Below are 20,973 nucleotides of genomic sequence, written 5' to 3'. Positions count from 1 at the left end.
ACCATGTCTGGCTGTTTGTTTTTCCTCCCAAACTAAAAAAAAAAATGGTTTCTTCCGTTTCTTGTTCATTTTAACTTAAGACACCTTATTTGGACAAATATAATAAAAACACTCATAAAAGTAATTTTTTTGGCAGTACAATGCTATTGCTATCGATGTAAGAATTTAAGTGATTTTGGTTAATAAGAAAACCATGGAAGTTGCTATTTACACTACCACTCAAAAGTTTGGGATCATTTGCAAATTTCGTTGCTTTCCAAAGAAAAACATTTTTGTGCATTTCACAAACAAGTTTTTCCATTTCACAAACATTTCTATCCACTTCACAAACAATGAAAATGAATCAGATGATTTTCAAAGAAGGATGTACATTTTTGCATAGAGGCCTACTATCAACTGTCAGTCCTCAATCAGCATCAGTCTCCTGGTATGGCTGCTAATCCAAGTTCATCATTTTATAAGGCTAATAAATTATTAGAAAACCCATTTAAAAATCTAAACCATAACTAAAACCTCTTTCCACTACTCCCTTCGGAGGGCAGCACAAACTGGGTCTAACAAGGACAGAAAAAGGAGTGGGAGGCCCCGATGCACAACTGTGCAAGAAGACAAATATCTGAGAGTGTGTAGTTTAAGACAAAGACGCCTCACAGGTTGTCACCTGGCAGCTGCACTAAACAGTAGCCGTCAAACAGCAGCGTCGGTATAAACAGTGAAGCGGCCACTTCAGACTTCATGGCAGGATTACCAAGAAAAAGTCGCATCTCAGACTATCCAAAAACATTTCCAAGTGACGGTAGTGTAAGTTAAATTAAACTCTAATCAACTTGATTTGTATCTGTCATGTACCTTTAGTTATACCAGACATTATTTTTTTTCATGACTGTAGATCCTGTTTTATCAAATGGAGTGTGGCTCCCTCTAAAGGACACATAGGGAAATAGTTTCACCTGCAGAAATCAAATACATAAGGCAGAGGTAGGGAACCTATGGCTCGGGAGCCAGGTAAGGCTCTTTTGATGACTGTATCTGGCTCTCAAGCATTTCTTACCTCAATAAAAATGTATTTTTGCTAAAGTAAACCATCACAGAAATCACTGTTAAAAATAATATTAAAAATCAAAACTTTCTTATGCATTTTAATTCGTCCATCTATTTTCTACTGCAATACGGCCGACCACATCCATCTTTCTTGATAATATTTTCCAGGTCAAACACCAAAACTTGATTATTACTGGGTAATGCTGTAGTCTACCTCGGTCATTGAGATGTCAAAAAAACATGTAAATGTAAACTTTCCTCCTTTAGTCAAATAGTCACCTAGCTAAAGCTGCAGAACCAAGCCTTTTGACGAAGATGGTCAAAAGAATGAAATGGTCAAAAGAAGTTGCATTAATGGCAACAAGTATTTGATTTATTATTGGACACTGCGCTGCTCACGAAAGTGTGCTGGCCACACCCCATTGGCGTGGGGTAGTGTGCCTGGTCTACGTAATTAGAGCCCATTATATCTAAAACTGTTGGTCTTACATAAAAATGCACACATTTTATTGCATTCAATGTTTAAAAAAAATGGATATGGCTCTCACAGATACACATTTTAAAATATCTGGCCTTCATGGCTCTCTTAGCCAAAAAGGTTCCCGACCCCTGACATAAGGTCTGTGTTTGGATACACTTCATGGCTAATATCTGTTTGGGTCTGGTGCTTTTGATAATATATGATTTGGTCATCGTTTTTGTCACAATAGCTCCTTATGTCTGTTTTTGTAGTATTTTTGTTGTTGGAATGTTGTTGGAATCCTGGCATGAATATTTTCAAAAGGGTCAGCCTTCAGCTCGACCTGTGGAAGCCCAATTCAATTATGTTTGTAGGGGTTAGCGCGCAGGCCTCACAGCTAGGAGACCAGGGTTCAATCCCACCCTCGGGCATCTCTGTGTGGAGTTTGCATGTTCTCCCCGTGCATGCGTGGGTTTTCTCCGGGTACTCCGGTTTCCTCCCACATTCCAAAAACATGCTAGGTTAATTGGCGACTCCAAATTGTCCATAGGTATGAATGTGAGTGTGAATGGTTGTTTGTCTATATGTGCCCTGTGATTGGCTGGCGACCAGTCTAGGGTGTACCCCGCCTTACGCCTGAAGACAGCTGGGATAGGCTCCAGCACCCCCCGCGACCCTCGTGAGGAAAAGCGGTAGAAAATGAATGAATGAATGCTAACATTTTAAAGTAAACATCACAGAAATCACTGTTAAAAATAATATTAAAAATCAAAACTTTCTTATGCATTTTAATTCGTCCATCTATTTTCTACTGCAATACGGCCGACCACATCCATCTTTCTTGATAATATTTTCCAGGTCAAACACCAAAACTTGATTATTACTGGGTAATGCGGTAGTCTACCTCGGTCATTGAGATGTCAAAAAAACATGTAGTCAAATAGTCACCTAGCTAAAGCTGCAGAACCAAGCCTTTTGACGAAGATGGCCAAAAGAATGAAATACGTGTACTGAATACGGTTCAAAACTATGCAGCAGCAGAAGTTGCATTAATGGCAACAAGTATTTGATTTATTATTGGACACTGCGCTGCTCACGAAAGTATGCTGGCCACACCCCATTGGCGTGGGGTAGTGTGCCTGGTCTACGTAATTAGAGCCCATTATATCTAAAACTGTTGGTCTTACATACAAATGCACACATTTTATTGCATTCAATGTTTAAAAAAATGTATATGGCTCTCACAGATACACATTTTAAAATATCTGGCCTTCATGGCTCTCTTAGCCAAAAAGGTTCCCGACCCCTGACATAAGGTCTGTGTTTGGATACACTTCATGGCTAATATCTGTTTGGGTCTGGTGCTTTTGATATATGATTTGGTCATCGTTTTTGTCACAATAGCTCCTTATGTCTGTTTTTGTAGTATTTTTGTTGTTGGAATGTTGTTGGAATCCTGGCATGAATATTTTCAAAAGGGTCAGCCTTCAGCTCGACCTGTGAAAGCCCAATTCAATTATGTTTGTATGTTTCATTTCAGATTCTCCCTTTCCATAATTGCATTTGAATTCAGTCTTAGATTTTTGCCATCATTTCTGAATTAATTATTGGACTCCCCAGCTGACAAGAGAGAGAGATGGAAGTGAAGCCACTGTATTAATAAGTAAAAAGGACATGTTAGTGTGGTTGAGTTACAACAGCCCGGGGCCTCCTGAGTCCTAGATTCACTGATTGCATTTTGGGGGTACATGCTTTGATTAATTGTGACTTGGTTTTGGATGAATCAAAGATCTGTTCATTCAAATGGTCAGTAGACTAATTTGGTTCTTTAGCATCCCGAGGTGCAGTCTTTTGGAGTTAGCTACTGAAATGAAGACCTGCATTATTTAATCTAATTATGCTGACATGCCACTTATTATTCATATCCCTACACAGTCATCTAAAATGTCCAAGTAGAACACAGAGCAAGGGATGAGGGATGGATGATGAGTTGATGGGACAGAATGGATAATCATGGGCTCACGCTTCCTGCAAGCTATTTAATCATTTTAGCTGCATGTGCTTAAATGAGATAAAAATCACAGGCAATAGAGTCAATGATGCATAATGATAATGACACTGACCTACTGAACCGATCTGTAGTGATCCAAGCACCAGCAGGTCTCTAATGCTGCAATGCAAAGTGATATCATGTAAAAGGGTGAATTATAATAATCCTTTCACCAGAATCAGTATAAATAAATCAGTTTACATGAGATACATTTTTCTATTTATTTTTCCCATGAATATCAATGGCTATTCATAACGTCATCTGTGTTCCTTAAAGGAAACTAGCCCTCTGTGGAATTTTGCCCATCATCCCCAATCTGTATGTGAGACATGCCTTTTGCTTTTCTGTGCGTTCCAAAGATATAAAAAAAAAACAGCTAAAAAGAGGCAACTAAGAATATTCATTCATTCATTCATTCATTTTCTACCGCTTTTTCCTCACGAGGGTCGCGGGGGGTGCTGGAGCCTATCCCAGCTGTCTTCGGGCGAGAGGCGGGGTACACCCTGGACTGGTCGCCAGCCAATCACAGGGCACATATAGACAAACAACCACTCACACTCACATTCATACCTATGGACAATTTTGAGTCGCCAATTAACCTAGCATGTTTTTGGAATGTGGGAGGAAACCGGAGTACCCGGAGAAAACCCACGCATGCACGGGGAGAACATGCAAACTCCACACAGAGATGGCCGAGGGTGGAATCGAATCGAATCCTGGTCTCCTAGCTGTGAGGTCTGCGCGCTAACCACTAGACCGCCGTGCCGCCCGCAACTAAGAATATACATAATAGAAAGCAAAAATTCCGCCTTAAACCTTCTGAAAATATCTCAAAACAGCCCCACCAACACTCCTTTTACATGTGACCTGAATTTATTCAATCATTCATTCATTTTCTACCGCACAAGGGTCGTGGAGGGTGCTGGAGCCTATCCCAGCTGTCTTCAGGCGAGAGGCGGGGTACACCCTGGACTGGTGGCCAGCCAATCACAGGGCACACATTTTAATATTGTCATTAACATTGTTACACCAAATAACCATTTTTCCGTCATAGTGACACCTCGCCACATGACACCAGCTAGCTACTACTCAGCTAGCAACTAGCTTCACCACACTGCCGACATGTAATGCTACATATTAGTTGGAGCTACTGTGTTTTTGAGTTTAGAAAAGTTAACGCTCGGTATAGTTTGTTTCTATGTTGCTATGTGAAATCAATGCACCCAGGAAAGAAGTTCCAGTGATGCTTAAAATGACCAAAGTACGGCAAAATACTGCATTACATGTTATCTTGAATGTATCTGTTACTATGTAGTTACAGGACACAGATAAAACCATAAAATGTTGCTTTTTGAAGGTCTTTGTAGGTGGAATAGCTGTGTACCCGTTATACCTGGGGTACCTGGGGTGACAGAGCCTTCTCCATCGCTGCCCCCACCCTCTGGAACTTTTTGCCCCATTCACTCCATGCTTGCCCTGACCTTCCCAGTTTAAAAAAACAAACTAAAAACCCACCTTTTTAAATCTGTTTTTAATGTCTAACTTTTTATACCCCACTTTTACTCATGTTTTAACTGTATACAGTAAACCTCGGATATATCGGATTCAATTGTTCCCACTGGTTTTGTCCAATATAAGCGAAATCCGTTATATGTGTATACCGGAAAATGTCAGTTTTACGCATATATCGGATTTATATCCGGTATATGCGTAAATCGGATTTTATCCGTTATAAAAAGGCACTTCCTTGACTATGTTTCCAATGTACCTGGACGCACAGGCAACGCTGCAAACGCTGCAAATGACGTCGTATAGCGGCCTGTCACGATTCGGCGAATCGGAGCGCCACGATGCGGCCATCCGATATATGCGAGGGAAATTTAATGGAAATGCATTGGAACGGGACTGGAGATTTTGTCCGAAATAGGCGAAATCTGTAAAAAAATCTGTAAAAATCCGATATATGCAATGAATTTTTATTGGAAATGCATTACAGAAAAATCGGTTATTTTTTATCTGTCCGTTGTGAGCGAATTTCCGATATAGCCGAGTCCGATATATCCGAGGTTTACTGTATAAACCAATGAATGTTGTATTTTAATGTATCTTTTACTCTGTTTACTTGCTTTTATTCAACTCCATTCTTCTGTAAAGTGTCTTTGAGTATTTTGAAAAGTGCTATACAAATAAAATGTATTATTATTATTATTATTTATACTCAACAGTACTAATTTTCTGAACTTTTATGTGTTTTTGGGGTAATAAATGCTAATTTTGTACTTTTCTCAATTTAACATATTCATCTCTGGATATATGAACTTTAACAAATATCAAAACAAAATCCAACTGTTTGCATTGGAACATCACAGTTGTTTCTGAAATGTCTTCAACATGAGAACCCTTAAAGGGGACCTATTATGTTCTCTTTTCGTTGTGGATTCCTATGGAACAGCTACACATGATAACCAGCACAGAAAAAATTTCTAGTTCTTCCAGAATCTGCACCTATTCCAGCTGTATTTCTCTGGATTTTGTATTTCCCGTGAAAATGGTCTGTTTTAATGTATTCCATCCACAGCCCGCCTCCAGACATGCCTACTCCACTCTGGTTGGTCAGACTCCTGAGTGCTTAAAAGGACTTCGGACTAGCTGTGAAGCCAACTTTATAAGAGATGATAAACAGTATAGGAGTTGATAATGATGCTTTTAACATACGGCCATATGTGTTGGATTTCGAATCCAATCCGGAAGTAGAGACTCGAGAAAAAAGGTTACTTCAAAACATCTCTTAATGGTAAGTAGCTTTAGCATTTTAGCGTTTTCTACGCATCGGTTGCATCAAATGAGATCATTACATGTTTTTTGAGGGAGTACCAGTGTTTAAAAAACTTGGGTAGAGCCACTAATTGTGTTGAGAAAAAGCTACTAGCAACCCCGCTCCCTGTGTGCACATTCTATAATGCTACACACACAATCGCCTTTGTTCCATGACTTCCACAAAATAAACACAGTTAGGACACTGATAAATTGTTACTTACTGCTTGCTTTTCTGACTCTTCCACACAACCAAGTAACGTTGGAAAGTTGTCCTCAGCAAGTTTGTGGGCTAGTCCAGCTGCATACTGGCCCATGTTCATGAAACAGTCCAGTGTGAAATGCTATTGACAGATTAAAATGCATTTCTTTTGCTGGTAGGAATCAGGAACTCCAACCACATTTTTAGTTATTGTAAACAATTGTAGCTTTCCCTTACACCCAAAGAAACACTTTTTACGAGCCATTGCTAGCAACGTAAACAGAGAAGCAGAGCTTGGGTATGGGTGGAGAGTGTATCTGGCCTACAGCCACGCCCATAAGGAATCCCGCTCCTCTGTGACATCACAAAGGAACAGTTTTGCAACGCCCTCTGATACCGAGCTTTTTGAACCATCCCAAACTTCTTTCAGGGCTCACTTCCAAATGTGCAACCCTCATTATCTGACACTTTGGCATTGTTTAACACGAGGATACAACATTCTAACCATTTGTAGTTCAGAAAAGTGGAAAAAGCATAATAGGTCCCCTTTAACTACAACTAAATCTCAGCTCTATGTACTCCAATTCCTTTCCCAAAAGGATGGGATTCAATGGAGGGCAAATAAGTAAAAACAAATGAGTAAAAGTGTATGAAGTAAAAATAATGGTATAATATTTTACAAATTGAAGTACTGTATAATATTTCTACAGCTCTTTTGTGTTGGTAATGCCTTAATGTGCTGCTTTGGTTTGTGTGGTTGCTGATGTTCATTGTAATTGATGATTCATTGATGATTCATTGTGTTCTTTCTCTCATACTTCTGACATGTTCATGTGAATACATCAAATTATTTTTGGTGGTTTGGTTTGGTTAAAATATGGCTGTCATTTCTACACACCAGGATGTATCAACGTGTCTTCTTGCAGAACACTGACCTTTATTAAACAGTTTATTTTTTATTATTATTATTTTATTGTATAATTTACTTTAAAATATGACATACTTCTGCTTATGTAGCTTTAACTTGGTCTCCTTGGTGTAAACATCTTCACTTTTGAATTTAATGTCAGGAGTAGCGCTGTGAATGCCGTTTAGGCACCAAAACATGGTACCTTTTCATTTTATTTGAATTGCCTGTTGCCTATAAAAATGACACATTCTTACCCATTCCTACATGCATACAATTGTATGTGCAAAGTACTTTTCAGAGCAGATTTAACATATGAGGAACCAGAGAGCTGCATGTATAAACATTCATAACAAATATAATTTTGCATTGCACGTGCCTTACAAAAAATGTTATTAAAACACATTGATATTTGACATTGCCCGTGTATTTAATTATTTAATATTTTAACATAATTTATTCGACCCACTCATGATGGGCCCACAACCCACTTTTGGGTTTTGACACATAAATTCAGAATACCTGAGGTCAACCTTTATTTTTATCATTACAAAAATTTCTCTAGGATGTATCTTTTGTTTTCAAATGAACGAAAAAGCCCAAACATTGACGTCTTGTGTACAGAGGGGCGTCCGGGCAAAAGGCGCACCCTTCCGTCCCAACATGGCGACCCAGCGCGGGACGATGGGAGGAGCCGCCTGGAGTGATGACGTAGGATTGGAATGAGGGAGTGAATGTTCCGGGTCAGAATCTGGACGCGAGAGGAAATTAACTCTGGGACGAACGACGCGAATAAAACGACAATGTTTGCCTTCTTCCAGGACATGTAGGCCGGCTTCCATGCTGGTAGTAACAGCGGGGAGTTGAACGTGGCCAAGCGAGGGGTGCCTTCAAACTAACTTAGCAAAGTGACGACGGAGAGTGATCCCCATGTTGGCCGCCACCTAACATTCGGTACCTTGGACTTGTTTACGGCTGGAACCACCTGTTAGTTTCGCTTTACCTGCGTTTTTTTTTTAATCCGCGGCGGCTCCTCCGTGGCAATCTGTTGCGTTCCCTACGCGGCTTGGACTGTTGGTACGACATTCACCCGCACCTCCCCCGTGATGTTTCACTGTATCCCCCTGTGGCGGTGCAACCGTCATGTGGAGATGATCGATAGACGCCACTGCTCGCTGCTGTTTGTGCCAGATGACATTTATCGCTACTGTCGGAGTTTGGAGGAGCTTCTGCTGGATGCGAACCAACTTCGAGACCTGCCTAAGGTAAGTTAGCAACAAGCCGCTTCCGCACACCTTTCTTCCCCACCCATTGACGCGAACAAGCACACGAAATGCAGCCTGCGGTAGAAGTTGACACCGAGCAACCAACCCGTTAGCTCAGATGAGCTGATCCGATCCATGCCGTGAGAATGTGCGAGGACCCGGGGACAATCATTACGCAAGACCAGCAAGCAGGGACGCATTTAGTCATTTGGGGGCCCAAGGCAAACCCAGTCAATGGGGCCCTCCGCATGCCTTTTTCTTTTCAATGTTTACAACATGTGAGTATGTCATTTAGGCCACTTTCTTTCCCCTGTTTTTCAAATTTGTTACAATTATCTGGCAGTGGAGTTGCTAGTTATATAGCCATGTTTATATACTCCCCCCAAAACGATTTGAAATATTCATGTTGGCAATCTTCTAACAAGTGTGAATATTGAGAAAACTCTCCTATTTCCTGAGCTAGATAAAGTCCTGAAAATCCTCCTAGGGGATTATTATTACCTAACAAGTGCATCATCTCAACGCTTTTACTGTAATTGATAAGAACTCTAAGCAACATTTAATATAGTTCAGCACTTTAATACTCACATCTTTGTGATGAAAAGCATCACTCTCAGCTTCATTTAAAAAAACTACTGCATCATCGGCACTTTCAACACTTTTTTTTGGCTTATTGGAAAAAAAATGCATCCACGCTGTCGTGGATTAATAAATAGTTGCATCCATTTGTTTGAATATGAACTATATCAGCAAGTTTAAGTATTTGTGATTTTAGAAATAAGGAGTTAGTATGTTCTCTTTTTTGGCTTATTGGAAAAAAAAAATGTGTCCACACTGTCGTGGATTAATAAATGGTTGCGTCCAGACGGGCACAGATCACTGAGTGAATACACAAAGCACACCTAAGTGCGGCGTTGTGAACAGACACGCAGACAGAACCAGGTGACACACCACACTATAGAAGAGGAAAGGACGTGTGCACTTCCGCTTTCCAAAGCTCGTCCAGACTTCAGAAAAGGTGGAATTACATGTGCACCACTAGAATGTTGACTGTGGGGAGTCATGCCACTCAAAGTGTTCAGGTATTATGTTGGCATTCGTCAAAGCTCACTCGTGGTCATGGGACAGTGACTGGTCGCTGACATCATCGCTTTAAAAAAGAAGCCGATTGCTCGTCTATATGGAAACGCCGACCCAGATTTTCCCACTCTGGAAAAAAAAAAATTCCACTTTGGGAGTCCAGAACGCCATTTCTGTGTGGTTGATTGACTGAAATGATAACATACTTTTCATGTTTTGACCTGAAAACGTTTCTGTGTGGATAGCCTCCCACAGTAGCTGTGCTGCTGTCCTTGTGTCCGCGTTTGTTGTGACCGTGAAAAAGGTTGACACCTTTAGTTAGTTAGTTTTGATAAAAACTGTTTGTTTTACACTTGCTTTCTCCTCTTCTCTGCTCTACTATTGTAACTCTGCGCCAACAAGTTCGTGTCGCTCCCATCTTCAGATAAAAATGTAGTTTTAAGCCAGTGAATTAAAAACAGTTGTATGTACTTTAAATTGAAAAAAAAAATCTGTTTTTATGAGACGTTTGGAGCCTCCTGGAAATCTCAGGGCCCAAGGCAGTTCCCTGTGTTTGCCTAATGGTTAGTCCGCCTAGCAAAAAGATGTGGAGGTGGAAATTCACGGGTCACGGGTCAACTACACGCCTCTGCGTGGCTTTGTTTTGGTCACTGAAGCATTCCTTTTACTTTATACAAGGTAATTCTCCATGCAAGTTACAGTACTTCATAACAACTTCAAAGAGCGAGCAAATGGACAACCGAACTGAAGCAATTTTACAAAAATCAATTGTTTTGGTATATAAAGTAGACAAAGATTTCAAACTGAGCAGCTTGAAAGGCATTGGATATGAACCCAACACAGCCTTTGTCTTGGAGACGTAAACATCAATTTATGACCATCCTTATTTGCGTTGCAATGATTATACAGTCTCTCCAGGGACAAAACTACAGAAATGAAACTTGGATAACCGCTACTGTATTTAGAGTAGTCAGTGTACAGCATTGATTAGTATGAGAACCATTAGTGGTACGCGGGCTTCATCCATCCATCTATTTTCTATAACGCTTGACCTCATTAAGGTCATGGGGAAGTTGTAGCCTATCCCAGCTGACTTTGGGCAAGAGGCGGCATACGTCCTTGCACGGCCGCCAGTCATTCACAGAAAACATAGACATGTGACCATCCATACTACGGCTGTGGGAAAAAAAACATGCATCTTAATTTCTAAATAATTACTTTTTTAATTTAATGAGGTGCATCACAAAGAAATGCTGCAATTTTTCTTAATGACTGTCGTTGACGGCTGACACTTCCTCCTCACTCTTCCTGATGCCCAGTGAGCTTTGCTGGCAAGGGTGAGTTCCGGGTGGTTCTACTTGATGGGTGATGCCACCGACGAGGCTTGCTTCATCATTCAACAGGTCGGAGGAGTGATCACATTAATTGACTTTCCTTTTGACTTTATTACATGCACGAATGTACTGTTGAGTGAGCAAGCGTGTCATGTTTTTGACTTGATAGATTTTCAGTCTTTGTATGCATTAATTTCTATTAGGATTCAACTACCCTTCTGGGAACTCCCATTAAGAACGGCCAAACCAGAAGGACCATTTGAAGTGTATGTACAGTGGAACAAGATTGTGATTGTGTGTGAGAGAGAAACATTGTACCAGCCAATTGCAATCTCAATTCTTAGCAAGAAAGTTGCGATTCACATTTTTGACACTAATTGACACTTGGGTTGGGAATCCATAGAGAGGCCACACAGAGGCATTCTTCTTCATTTATTTCTTGTTATTTTGTGACTTCAAATTTCTGCAGCTTTTATGATGAGCTCCTCTTGTATGATGTAAAATAGTGACTCGACTAACCTAGGAGCAACGGTGAAATACATATACAGTGGCTATATGTTAATAATAATAATAATAAAAAAAACATAAAAAACCACAACAAGAGCATGCTGGTTTTTAGGACGTGGGAGGAAAACGGAAAAAAAACTAAGCAAGCACTGTGAAAACATGCAAACTCCACATAGAGACATTCCAATGGAGATTCAAACCCTCGATTTCCTGTGAGTCTGTAATCCTGAACAGTCCACAGTGCAGCCTATGCAGCGTCCTAAAAAAAATACAAAATTTTATATAAAATGACAGCACTGAAATGTGAATATAAAATGTATTATATTTGGCGAGTTGTAAACATGCAAAACAGTCCATTAAGAGTGCACTTGCGAGCGGACTGCTGCCCATCTCGTAAGAAATTCCAAAGCTAAACCGTGATTGCAAGCTGAGGTGGAAAAAACTTACAAACATTTCTAAAATGTGAGGTACTCACTTTTGTGCAGTACTGCATTATGTCTTACCCAGCGTGGTCATGTGACCTGGTAGGAAAATGTCCAGGAAGTTTATCTTGTAGTACAACCAGGAAGAGACCTCACCAAAAAATGGGTCATTGTAATAAAACTGTGATATCTTATCTACTTTTGTAAGCACTTTTTTCTAATGAAAGAGACTAAAATTCCTGTTGGACTTTCGCTGAGATTAGCCCAACATGCTGACTCTCCTTCACTCAACTGTGTGAAATTCAAATAAATGACCTCTATTGACAATCTAGTGTGATAAAACAGACCAGAAGCAAAACAGATGGAAATGCTTGACTAGCCTCTGAGATGGGGGTCCACATATGTGATCCCGTTGGGAAGCTAATACTGAGGTTGAATACTAACAGGGTGAATGCATGTTACTCATTGTGACTCATTGTTACTTGCCCACAGTCTAGACTTAATCTCAGCATTATCTGTGCATTTGATCTCAGACGAACTAACATGTTTGGCTTTGTGGCTGCGTAGTACTCACTGTTTTGACACACCAGTTGTGTTTCACAGCTGACCCTGACAACGAACAGAGGATGGATGAAGGCCACTTGGACCTGTCCTCTCATGTAGCCAATGTATAAAAACATGTTTTTAAATAACAGTATCTATGTTTAGCCAGATTTTGAGGCAAAATTAAGTGCACTTCTTGTGTGCAACCAGCAGAGGTGCTGTTTATTTAGTCTTAACTACAGTCGTCCCTTCAAACTGTTGTGGATTTCTGAAAATGTATGAATTAATAACTGTATCTGTCCGCCACTACGTGGTTAACTGTGGACTATTATTAGTAAAAAATATTTAAGGACATATGTAGTATTCCTGTCACTAGGCGTCAGAAATGGTACATTGAGACACCGTCACACTGCATGCCCAACATAACATCGTTTTCCTTCCATTCCGTGTGGAAGTGGTTTTTGACTCCTCTGTCCTTCTTCCCCACTCGGTTTGAAACACTTTAAGTTTAGAATAAATTGGAGGCTAACTATTTCGCCCGGTAGCATGGTATGTTTAAAGCAGCGTCAGTCTCTTGTGTCCCTGCAGTGATCCCGTAGCCTGCGTGTTACAGTTGTAAACAAAGAATAACCGGAGTGTAGAGGTGACCATGGGGTGTTAGGTCATGTACACAAGGCTCTCATAATGGTAAAAAAAATTAAAAAAATCAAATTTAGAAAGTCATAAACAGCTTTGCAAAATATGAAGCAGGAGTTCAGAAAATTCAGAGATGTGTTCATGCCATTTAAATCATTATAAAAAGTAACTGATGAATTAAATACTAGTGAGAGAAAGAACATTAGTGATACGGTACGATACTTAGCAGTGATACGGTTAATCTAGCATAATCCACATACATGCTATATCAAAAGTACGTTTGTTCTTTACTTCTTCTTCGTCTTCTTTTACTTTCGTCTTGTCCCATTAAATCAAATCAAACTTTATTTATAAATAGATTTTTCTGCAGAAAGTGCCTTGCAGAGTTTAAAAAAAAAAAGCCTGACAACCCCCTCCCCCACAGCCTGACCACACACACAGATCATGTGATGCCATTTTGCCGTGTCCTTTGAATCTTTGTCTGCCAGTTTTACTTACAGTCGTATCTACCTTTCTAATCCTGTCCATCCTCATCACTTCCAACAAAAATGGAAGCCTCTTCAGCTCTGACAGCTCCAGCTCTGCCTCCTGTCTTTTGGTCAGAGCTGCTGTCTCCAAGCCGTACGCCATCTTTTCCATCCTCAGACACTAACTACAACACTAATACTTCTCCACTTTCCTTACTTGATTCATGAATCAGAATCAGGCCAACAATGAATGACGTTTGTCTGATGCCAATGTTACAGAGGGTTTCGGGATGCCCGCAGGTGTTGTGGAAGTTCCATGTAAATAAATAATGCAAGGATGTGGACATGTCTCTTAACAGTCAACCGTATCAACCCATACGACACACTCTTGGCCTTCAAAATAAGAGCTCATAGATGACCTGTACAACTCTAACATACTTCTGTCACCCCATGTTTCCTCGTGCTATACCACAGCTTCTCTCTCTGCATTCTATCATACACTCTTTCCAAATCAACAAAGACACAAAGTAACCCATCTCTCGTCTTCTCTGTAGTCTACAACCAGGACTTTCAGAGTGAACATTGGATCTGTGGTGCTGCTATTTTGGCATGAAACCATATCGCTGCTCAGTCGTTTCTATCACATTCCTTAGCCTTACTTCAACTACTCCTTCCCAGGGCTTCATTGTGTGGCTCATCAGGTTCTTACCCTGTAGTTACCACAACTCAAAACATCACCCTTCTTCTAAAACTGGCCTGGGAACGCCTCGGGAGAAGCTGGAGAAAGTAGCCACGGAGCGAAGCCTGGTCTTGCCTGCTTAGGCTGCTGTCCTCGCGACTTGACCTTGGATAAACGGAAGACGATGGATGGATGGATGGATGGATGGATGGATGGATGGCACAGGCATTTCAATTTGTTTTGCAAAATTTATCACCATCGGTCCTTCCATTTTCCTGTCCTTAACACCAAACATGTCCGTCACCACATCATTTGCTCTATTTCCTTCATGAAGATGGCAATTGAGGTCTGCACAAACTATCACTCTCTCACCATCAGATCATCCTTCCAGCTCCATAAATTCTCTCTCTTCTCACAACCAACTTGTGGGGTGTACACGCTAACAATGTCCATCATCACATCCTTACTGCTTTCCATCTGGTCTCTTGGACACAAAGTATAACAAGATTTCTTTTTTCCATCATGTGGGCTTGCCCCCGACCCTTCCCTTTCATCATCCTCCAATGAGGAGTCCCTCCTCACCCTGCTACGCCCGTCCCAGTCTTGATTGTGTTCGACCAACAGTGTACTGTTTAAACCTTTTTAAACAGTTTTATCAAGCTCTTCTTTTCTTGTCATAAAAACATTCACACATGGTAAAATAACTTTTATGTGATTTTCTATTTTTGTCCCACTCTAGCTGCATTAATGAATGTTTATGGAGCTGTTTTAGTGTGGCAGGCGGTTGGTTTACGTCAGGGGTGCTCACACTTTTTCAGCATGCGAGCTACTTTTAAAATGACCGAGTCAAAATGATCTACCCACTACAAAAATGCAAAACATCTATTTATTTTCAAATGTATTGAGGATTATTTGTACGTACAATGTATGTTGATGTACCTTACATAACCAAATGAGCCAATATTGCAAAACACACATAATTAACTATTAACTTTTTTTGTAATTACCTGAGTTTACTTTGATGACTTGCACTGAATTGAACCAGCCAGGGATGCATAGTCCGGACAGTAGCTGCTGATAGCCAGCCTCAAGCACACTTCCAAATGTTTATCAGTCATGGATAATATCCGTATCATAATATCCGTATAATATTCCATATCCGTATGGAAGTGATATGTTTTTTGCCTTTTTACTTGGTCCAGTTTTTGCCTTTTTACTTGGTCCAGCTCCTTCACTCATTTTAGTGACCATAAACTTTAGGGAGGGCTTTAAAATCTCGCAATTTGCCGACTAGCTTAGCACTTTGCATCGTTGTTTACGCATGAGCGGTGACCTAAAGGTCAAAATTCAGTTGTCATCTGACTGGTTGTCCTGTATGTCAATCAAGTAACGGGGATGGATGATAGGCTGACATCGTAAGTTCTGCTGCACTTAGAGACGTTGTTTGGTTTGATTGGTGCAACATTCAGTTGTCATCTGAATGGCTGCCCTGTATATCAATCAAGTGACGGCATTGATGCTGGGATGATATGTTTTTAATGTCACGCCGCGATCGACCAGCGATCGACCAGTACCACCTCCGCGATCGACCGGTAGCTCGCGATCGACTTAATGAGCACCCCTGGTTTACGTGATTGAAGTTTTATATATTTGTGTTTCAGTACCCTTGCAAGTGATATCATTGCTATTTGAGACATATTTATTAGTATTGTCAAAGTTCACACTGTTTCATGTTAGAGACAAAGCTGATAGGGCTGAACAACTTTAATCAATACACAGCTGGTATTTACTAATCCGACGCAGTGTGGACGGGAATTCTTTTCAACCAGCCAAAAAAAAATCTCTGGAGCATTCCGGTGTGGGCAGGGCCTCACTGTGTCACCCTGCTATACATTATTGTATCCTCCAGGGCAAATGCTCATAGAGATACACACTTTTGTTTTCGTAGGGTACAGTTTTATCTGTTTCAAAATTGGTGAACTGGCACCTGTCCTTTAAAATTGTTCAATGTTGTAATGAAAAAAACATTTGTTTTGATTCAGTTTCATTTGAATTGTTTTGGTGAGTAACCTTTATTGATATAATAGGATAAATTCTAGTGGAATTTTATACAAAGCAGCATTATGGGCCCTGCTCATTACAGGTGTTAGTAAGCATGCAGAAAATCAACACAAATTACTCTGTTACAAATTACAAAATACTCTGCCGTATCCACACAAGAAGTGTTCTGTGCGTGTTTAGTGTAATGAAGGCTTATTAGTCGCATACACACATAGAGAAATGGTTAATCACGCTTGCTGGCATGTCACTAATGTCGACATTGCTCTCTGAGTGAACTCACAAACTGGATCGTATCAGTTCACTCTCCACTTCAGTGCTTACTGTACCTCCGAGGTGGATAAGTGGATGCGGCTTGACTGGCTTGGCAGTTGCTTTTTGCCCAAAGGAGCTTTTCCTCCCTCGGAAGAAAAATACACAAGCACATTAAATACTTAAGCGGTGCACTGACCTTTTACTCAAATGTGTAATTTTGTGGTGTGGCACTTGTATAAATGTTGTAGCCTTTTTAACAAGTGATGTAACATAGCTGAATACAAAACAGTTTCAAAGAGCAGCATACTGATTGAAACATTTTAAAAAGCAAGACAAGAACAAGTAAAACAACAGACACTACTGTACACACACACATACCCATATTTATATATAAATAAATATTTTCAATATTAAAGAGAAATAAAACATGCTAAATGGACGTTGTGCAAAGGCTGAAATCAGAATATATTCCATAAAAAAAAAATTATTGAATACCAAAATAGTTGTCGATTTAATTGGAAAATCGTACTCATCGATTAATTGCTGCAGCTCTCGTGTTTTGTTGTTTTGTCCGCTGACCTTGAATCCTTTGTGATATATGATATATACAATATATCATCAGACCGTTTTTTTAAATAGTAGTATAGCATCTGGTTAGCCTTTCAGACAGCCTGGTGGAATGTTTTTGCTTGTCTGTCCAGTTTTAAAAATGAGCATTGTCACAAATCGGAAGTCTGGCACCTGATGCCTTGTGTCTAGTTGTTTTGAATGTTTTCATTTTAAGCAGTTGGAGTGAAACAACTCCTTAACCCAGGGGTCGGGAACCTTTTTGGCTAAGAGAGCCATGAAGGCCAGATATTTTAAAATGTGTATCTGTGAGAGCCATATACATTTTTTTAAACATTGAATGCAATAAAATGTGTGCATTTTTATGTAAGACTAACAGTTTTAGATATAATGGGCTCTAATTATGTAGACCAGGCACACTACCCCACGCCAATGGGGTGTGGCCAGCACACTTTCGTGAGCAGCGCAGTGTCTAATAATAAATCAAATACTTGTTGCCATTAATACAACTTCTGCTGCTGCATGGTTTTGCACCATACTCCGTACATGTATTTCATTCCTTTGGCCATCTTCGTCAGAAGGCTTGGTTCTGCAGCTTTAGCTATTTGACTAAAGGAGGAAAGTTTACATTTACATGTTTTTTTGACATCTCAATGACCGAGGTAGACTACAGCATTACCCAGTAATAATCGAGTTTTGGTGTTTGACCTGGAAAATATCATCAAGAAAGATGGATATGGTCGGCCGTATTGCAGTAGAAAATAGATGGACGGATTAAAATGCATAAGAAAGTTGTTGATTTTGAATATTATTTTTAACAGTGATTTCTGTGATGGTTTACTTTAAAATGTTAGCAAAAATGCATTTTTATTGTGGTAAGAAATGCTTGAGAGCCAGATACAGTCATCAAAAGAGCCCTACCTGGCTCCCGAGCCATAGGTTCCCTACCTCTGCCTTAACCTATGCGATTGCATAAGCACAATAGCACAGCAGATTTCCTTCGAGGCAAGTTTTGCCGAATGGCATTCATCTTGATTACGCCTTCGGACAATTATTTTGGAGTGACAAGACCAACTTCATACCGAAATGATTACAGAGTGAATCACAACATAACATTTTGTTCGGCGTGAGATGTAAAAGATGAATCTAATGTACTTTGCTTCCTTCTCTGGTAGAACCACGGATCAGTCAAGTGGGAATGGGCTGATGTTTATTGATAAAATCCCTTTGAGTCATAGATCAGCTTGGGATTTTTATCTGTGTTTGGATTTCATTGATTGGTCTTTGCGCTGGAATCAATTTGAAAGCGTGAAAGCGTGTTTTTGGTTCAGTAGGATAAAAACATTAACATAAACATAGGATAACAACATCTGAATTGTCTTTTTTTTGCAATCTTCCTATTCTTGATAAGCCCTTGTTTTGACATCAGTTGCATCAACACCACATGTCTGTCCGAGATTTACCAGGGACCTCCTTTAGCTAAAAGCAAACTAACAATAACTCACTTTCTGATAATACTGCATTGACCCAAATATTAAGACTATATTTCCCCACTAGGGAAAAGACTTTGTCGTCTGATATTTGGGCTTTAGTGATTCATGTAGAAAATCAGAGCTTTTCTTCATGCCACTCACACGACCTGGAGATGGAAACCATGACACCCGTGGAAGAAAGGGTCTCAAAGGTTGTGTTAGCAAACAACAGATGAGTTGCCATGCTAAGTTTAAAATAATGGGTCATCCAACTTTTACAAAAACAACTCTTGGAAAGAAACTCTTATCTTCAGGTCAATATGGTATATGCATATTAAAAATACGCTTTTGGATTAGATTGGACAAGCAGTTGCATAACACGCGTTTTGTGCAGGCATAGAGTGTAAAGTTTTCGCAGCTCTGTGTGAACAGTAGCGCTAGTGGTCTTAGAAGCCCCCGTTTTTCCTGTGATGCTTTTCGACACGGAATGGGTGACCTGGCAGTTTTCTGTTTTGGAGATAGTGTCAGAGGTGTAGCAGAGGCAGTGATGCTGACTGTGTGAAAAGTAACGGTGGAAAACTGGGACGAGGGTGTGAAGTTAAACAGTCATTGCTCACTTCACCTGATTCACGTGATTGTTTTTATTTTGGAAGGAAAATGCACCCGTTTTCAAGGTATCCCACAATACGAAAAAGTGACAACCACAACGTTTTTTGTTCCTGTTGTATGATAGAAAGTGGAGGTCGTCACAGGCACTACGTCAGAATATTTTGTCATGTTCCGTGTTATTCCTCTCAGTCGGAAACAGGCTTTGTTGTGTTGAAACCATGGGTGTGGTCTGTGTTGCCAAAAGACTATTAACTTAACCGTCATGGCATAGATAACACCGTTTTATCTATTGTATCGTGCATTATCTATCGTATAATACACTATATAGAGTGTATTTTTGAAATGTTGATGTGAATATCATAATCTAAAAAGTCAGAAATATCATAGTTTCATAGGTTGTAGTGGAAAGCACGTATCGGCACTACACACACTTCACTCATATATAGCATTATTTAGTGAAAACATTGTATTCCTGTAAAAGATTCCTTCAAAAAGGATGCACACCAGTCGTCATTACACATTCAAGTAATTTATGTTGTGACCTTCTTGAGCCACTTAGTGATTGCATTTATTTTATTTTTATTTTTGCTTTTTTTGTATAAAATATTTGTGACTTGTGTTGAATGATTAGCCACAGTAGACCAGATTAAGAAATGCATTGTATTTATTATTTATTGAGAAAGAATTCAGTTACTTTTCTTAGTTCTAATTTATTTTAAATAACTTCATAACTTCATCGTATACTATTACAGTAAAGTCTCGTTATATCGATATCGGTTATATCGATAGTACTGCTTATTACGATACTATTTTCATTTCCCGGCAAATTTTTTCCGACTCCCGAGAATATCGATATAACGAGACTTTACTGTATATTGTTTAAATGACCATTTAAACCATATTTTTCTCTCTTCCCTTCAATAAAGATATTTGAAAATTATGCAGTGAAACTGATATTTTTTTTGCCCAAGGTTATCATACTGGCAGAATCCCATGCCAGCTCATGCCCAATTGCTACACTCGAACTTTAAACAATATTTAAAATCTTACACAATGCACAACAACTGGTGCTGAAGGTGAAACAAGATTCAATGATTGACTTGGTTTCTGAGGTTTAACTCTTGACTCAGCCTGTTACACATGGATGCTTTTTTTTTTTTTTACTTCAAGAGGTGTGGCGCCAGTAACAGGAAGAACAGGTTTGATCTTGCAAACGTGCCCATTTGTGAGTGTTGTTGTCAAGCAGATTTAAACGCCACTGTGTTTCTTTTGAGAGTTGCGATTTGAGTTGATGGGAAAGATGGTATCAATCTGCTGTGTCACAATTCAGGAAGCTGGATGTCTGAAAGTGAACACGTGCTGATCAGTTCAAGTGGTCAGGAACCATCCTGCACTGAACAGGACATCCTTGATGAGCTCATAGGCTCTTTGCAGCTTTGGCTGTGTTGGATTTGAACCAACACTTTTACGTTTACTTGCACGAATGAAGAATGAAGAATGACATGTGCAGCACCCATCTTTTAGGGTGGAGTTAGACTTTTGGAATTCATGCATCATACAAATTATAATAACACAGCGTTGAATTGTTCTCTCTCTGGATAGCAG

At 39.8% G+C, this 20,973-nt stretch overlaps 1 protein-coding gene across 1 annotated transcript in view; it reads left to right on the top strand.

Moving 5' to 3' along the window:
* Window positions 1-8,188: 8,188 nt before the first annotated feature.
* The window catches only part of lrrc1 (leucine rich repeat containing 1), a 35,871-nt gene continuing 23,086 nt past the window's right edge, over window positions 8,189-20,973 (top strand). The window contains exon 1 of the mRNA XM_058058043.1: window positions 8,189-8,739. Within this exon, the coding sequence (XP_057914026.1) occupies window positions 8,581-8,739 (159 nt within the window). The 5' untranslated portion in view covers window positions 8,189-8,580. The remainder of the gene's footprint in view (window positions 8,740-20,973) is intronic.

Source organism: Doryrhamphus excisus, chromosome 20 (genome assembly GCF_030265055.1).
Source record: "Doryrhamphus excisus isolate RoL2022-K1 chromosome 20, RoL_Dexc_1.0, whole genome shotgun sequence".
Classification (NCBI taxonomy): domain Eukaryota; kingdom Metazoa; phylum Chordata; class Actinopteri; order Syngnathiformes; family Syngnathidae; genus Doryrhamphus; species Doryrhamphus excisus.
This window is presented reverse-complemented; position numbering and strand designations above follow the sequence as displayed.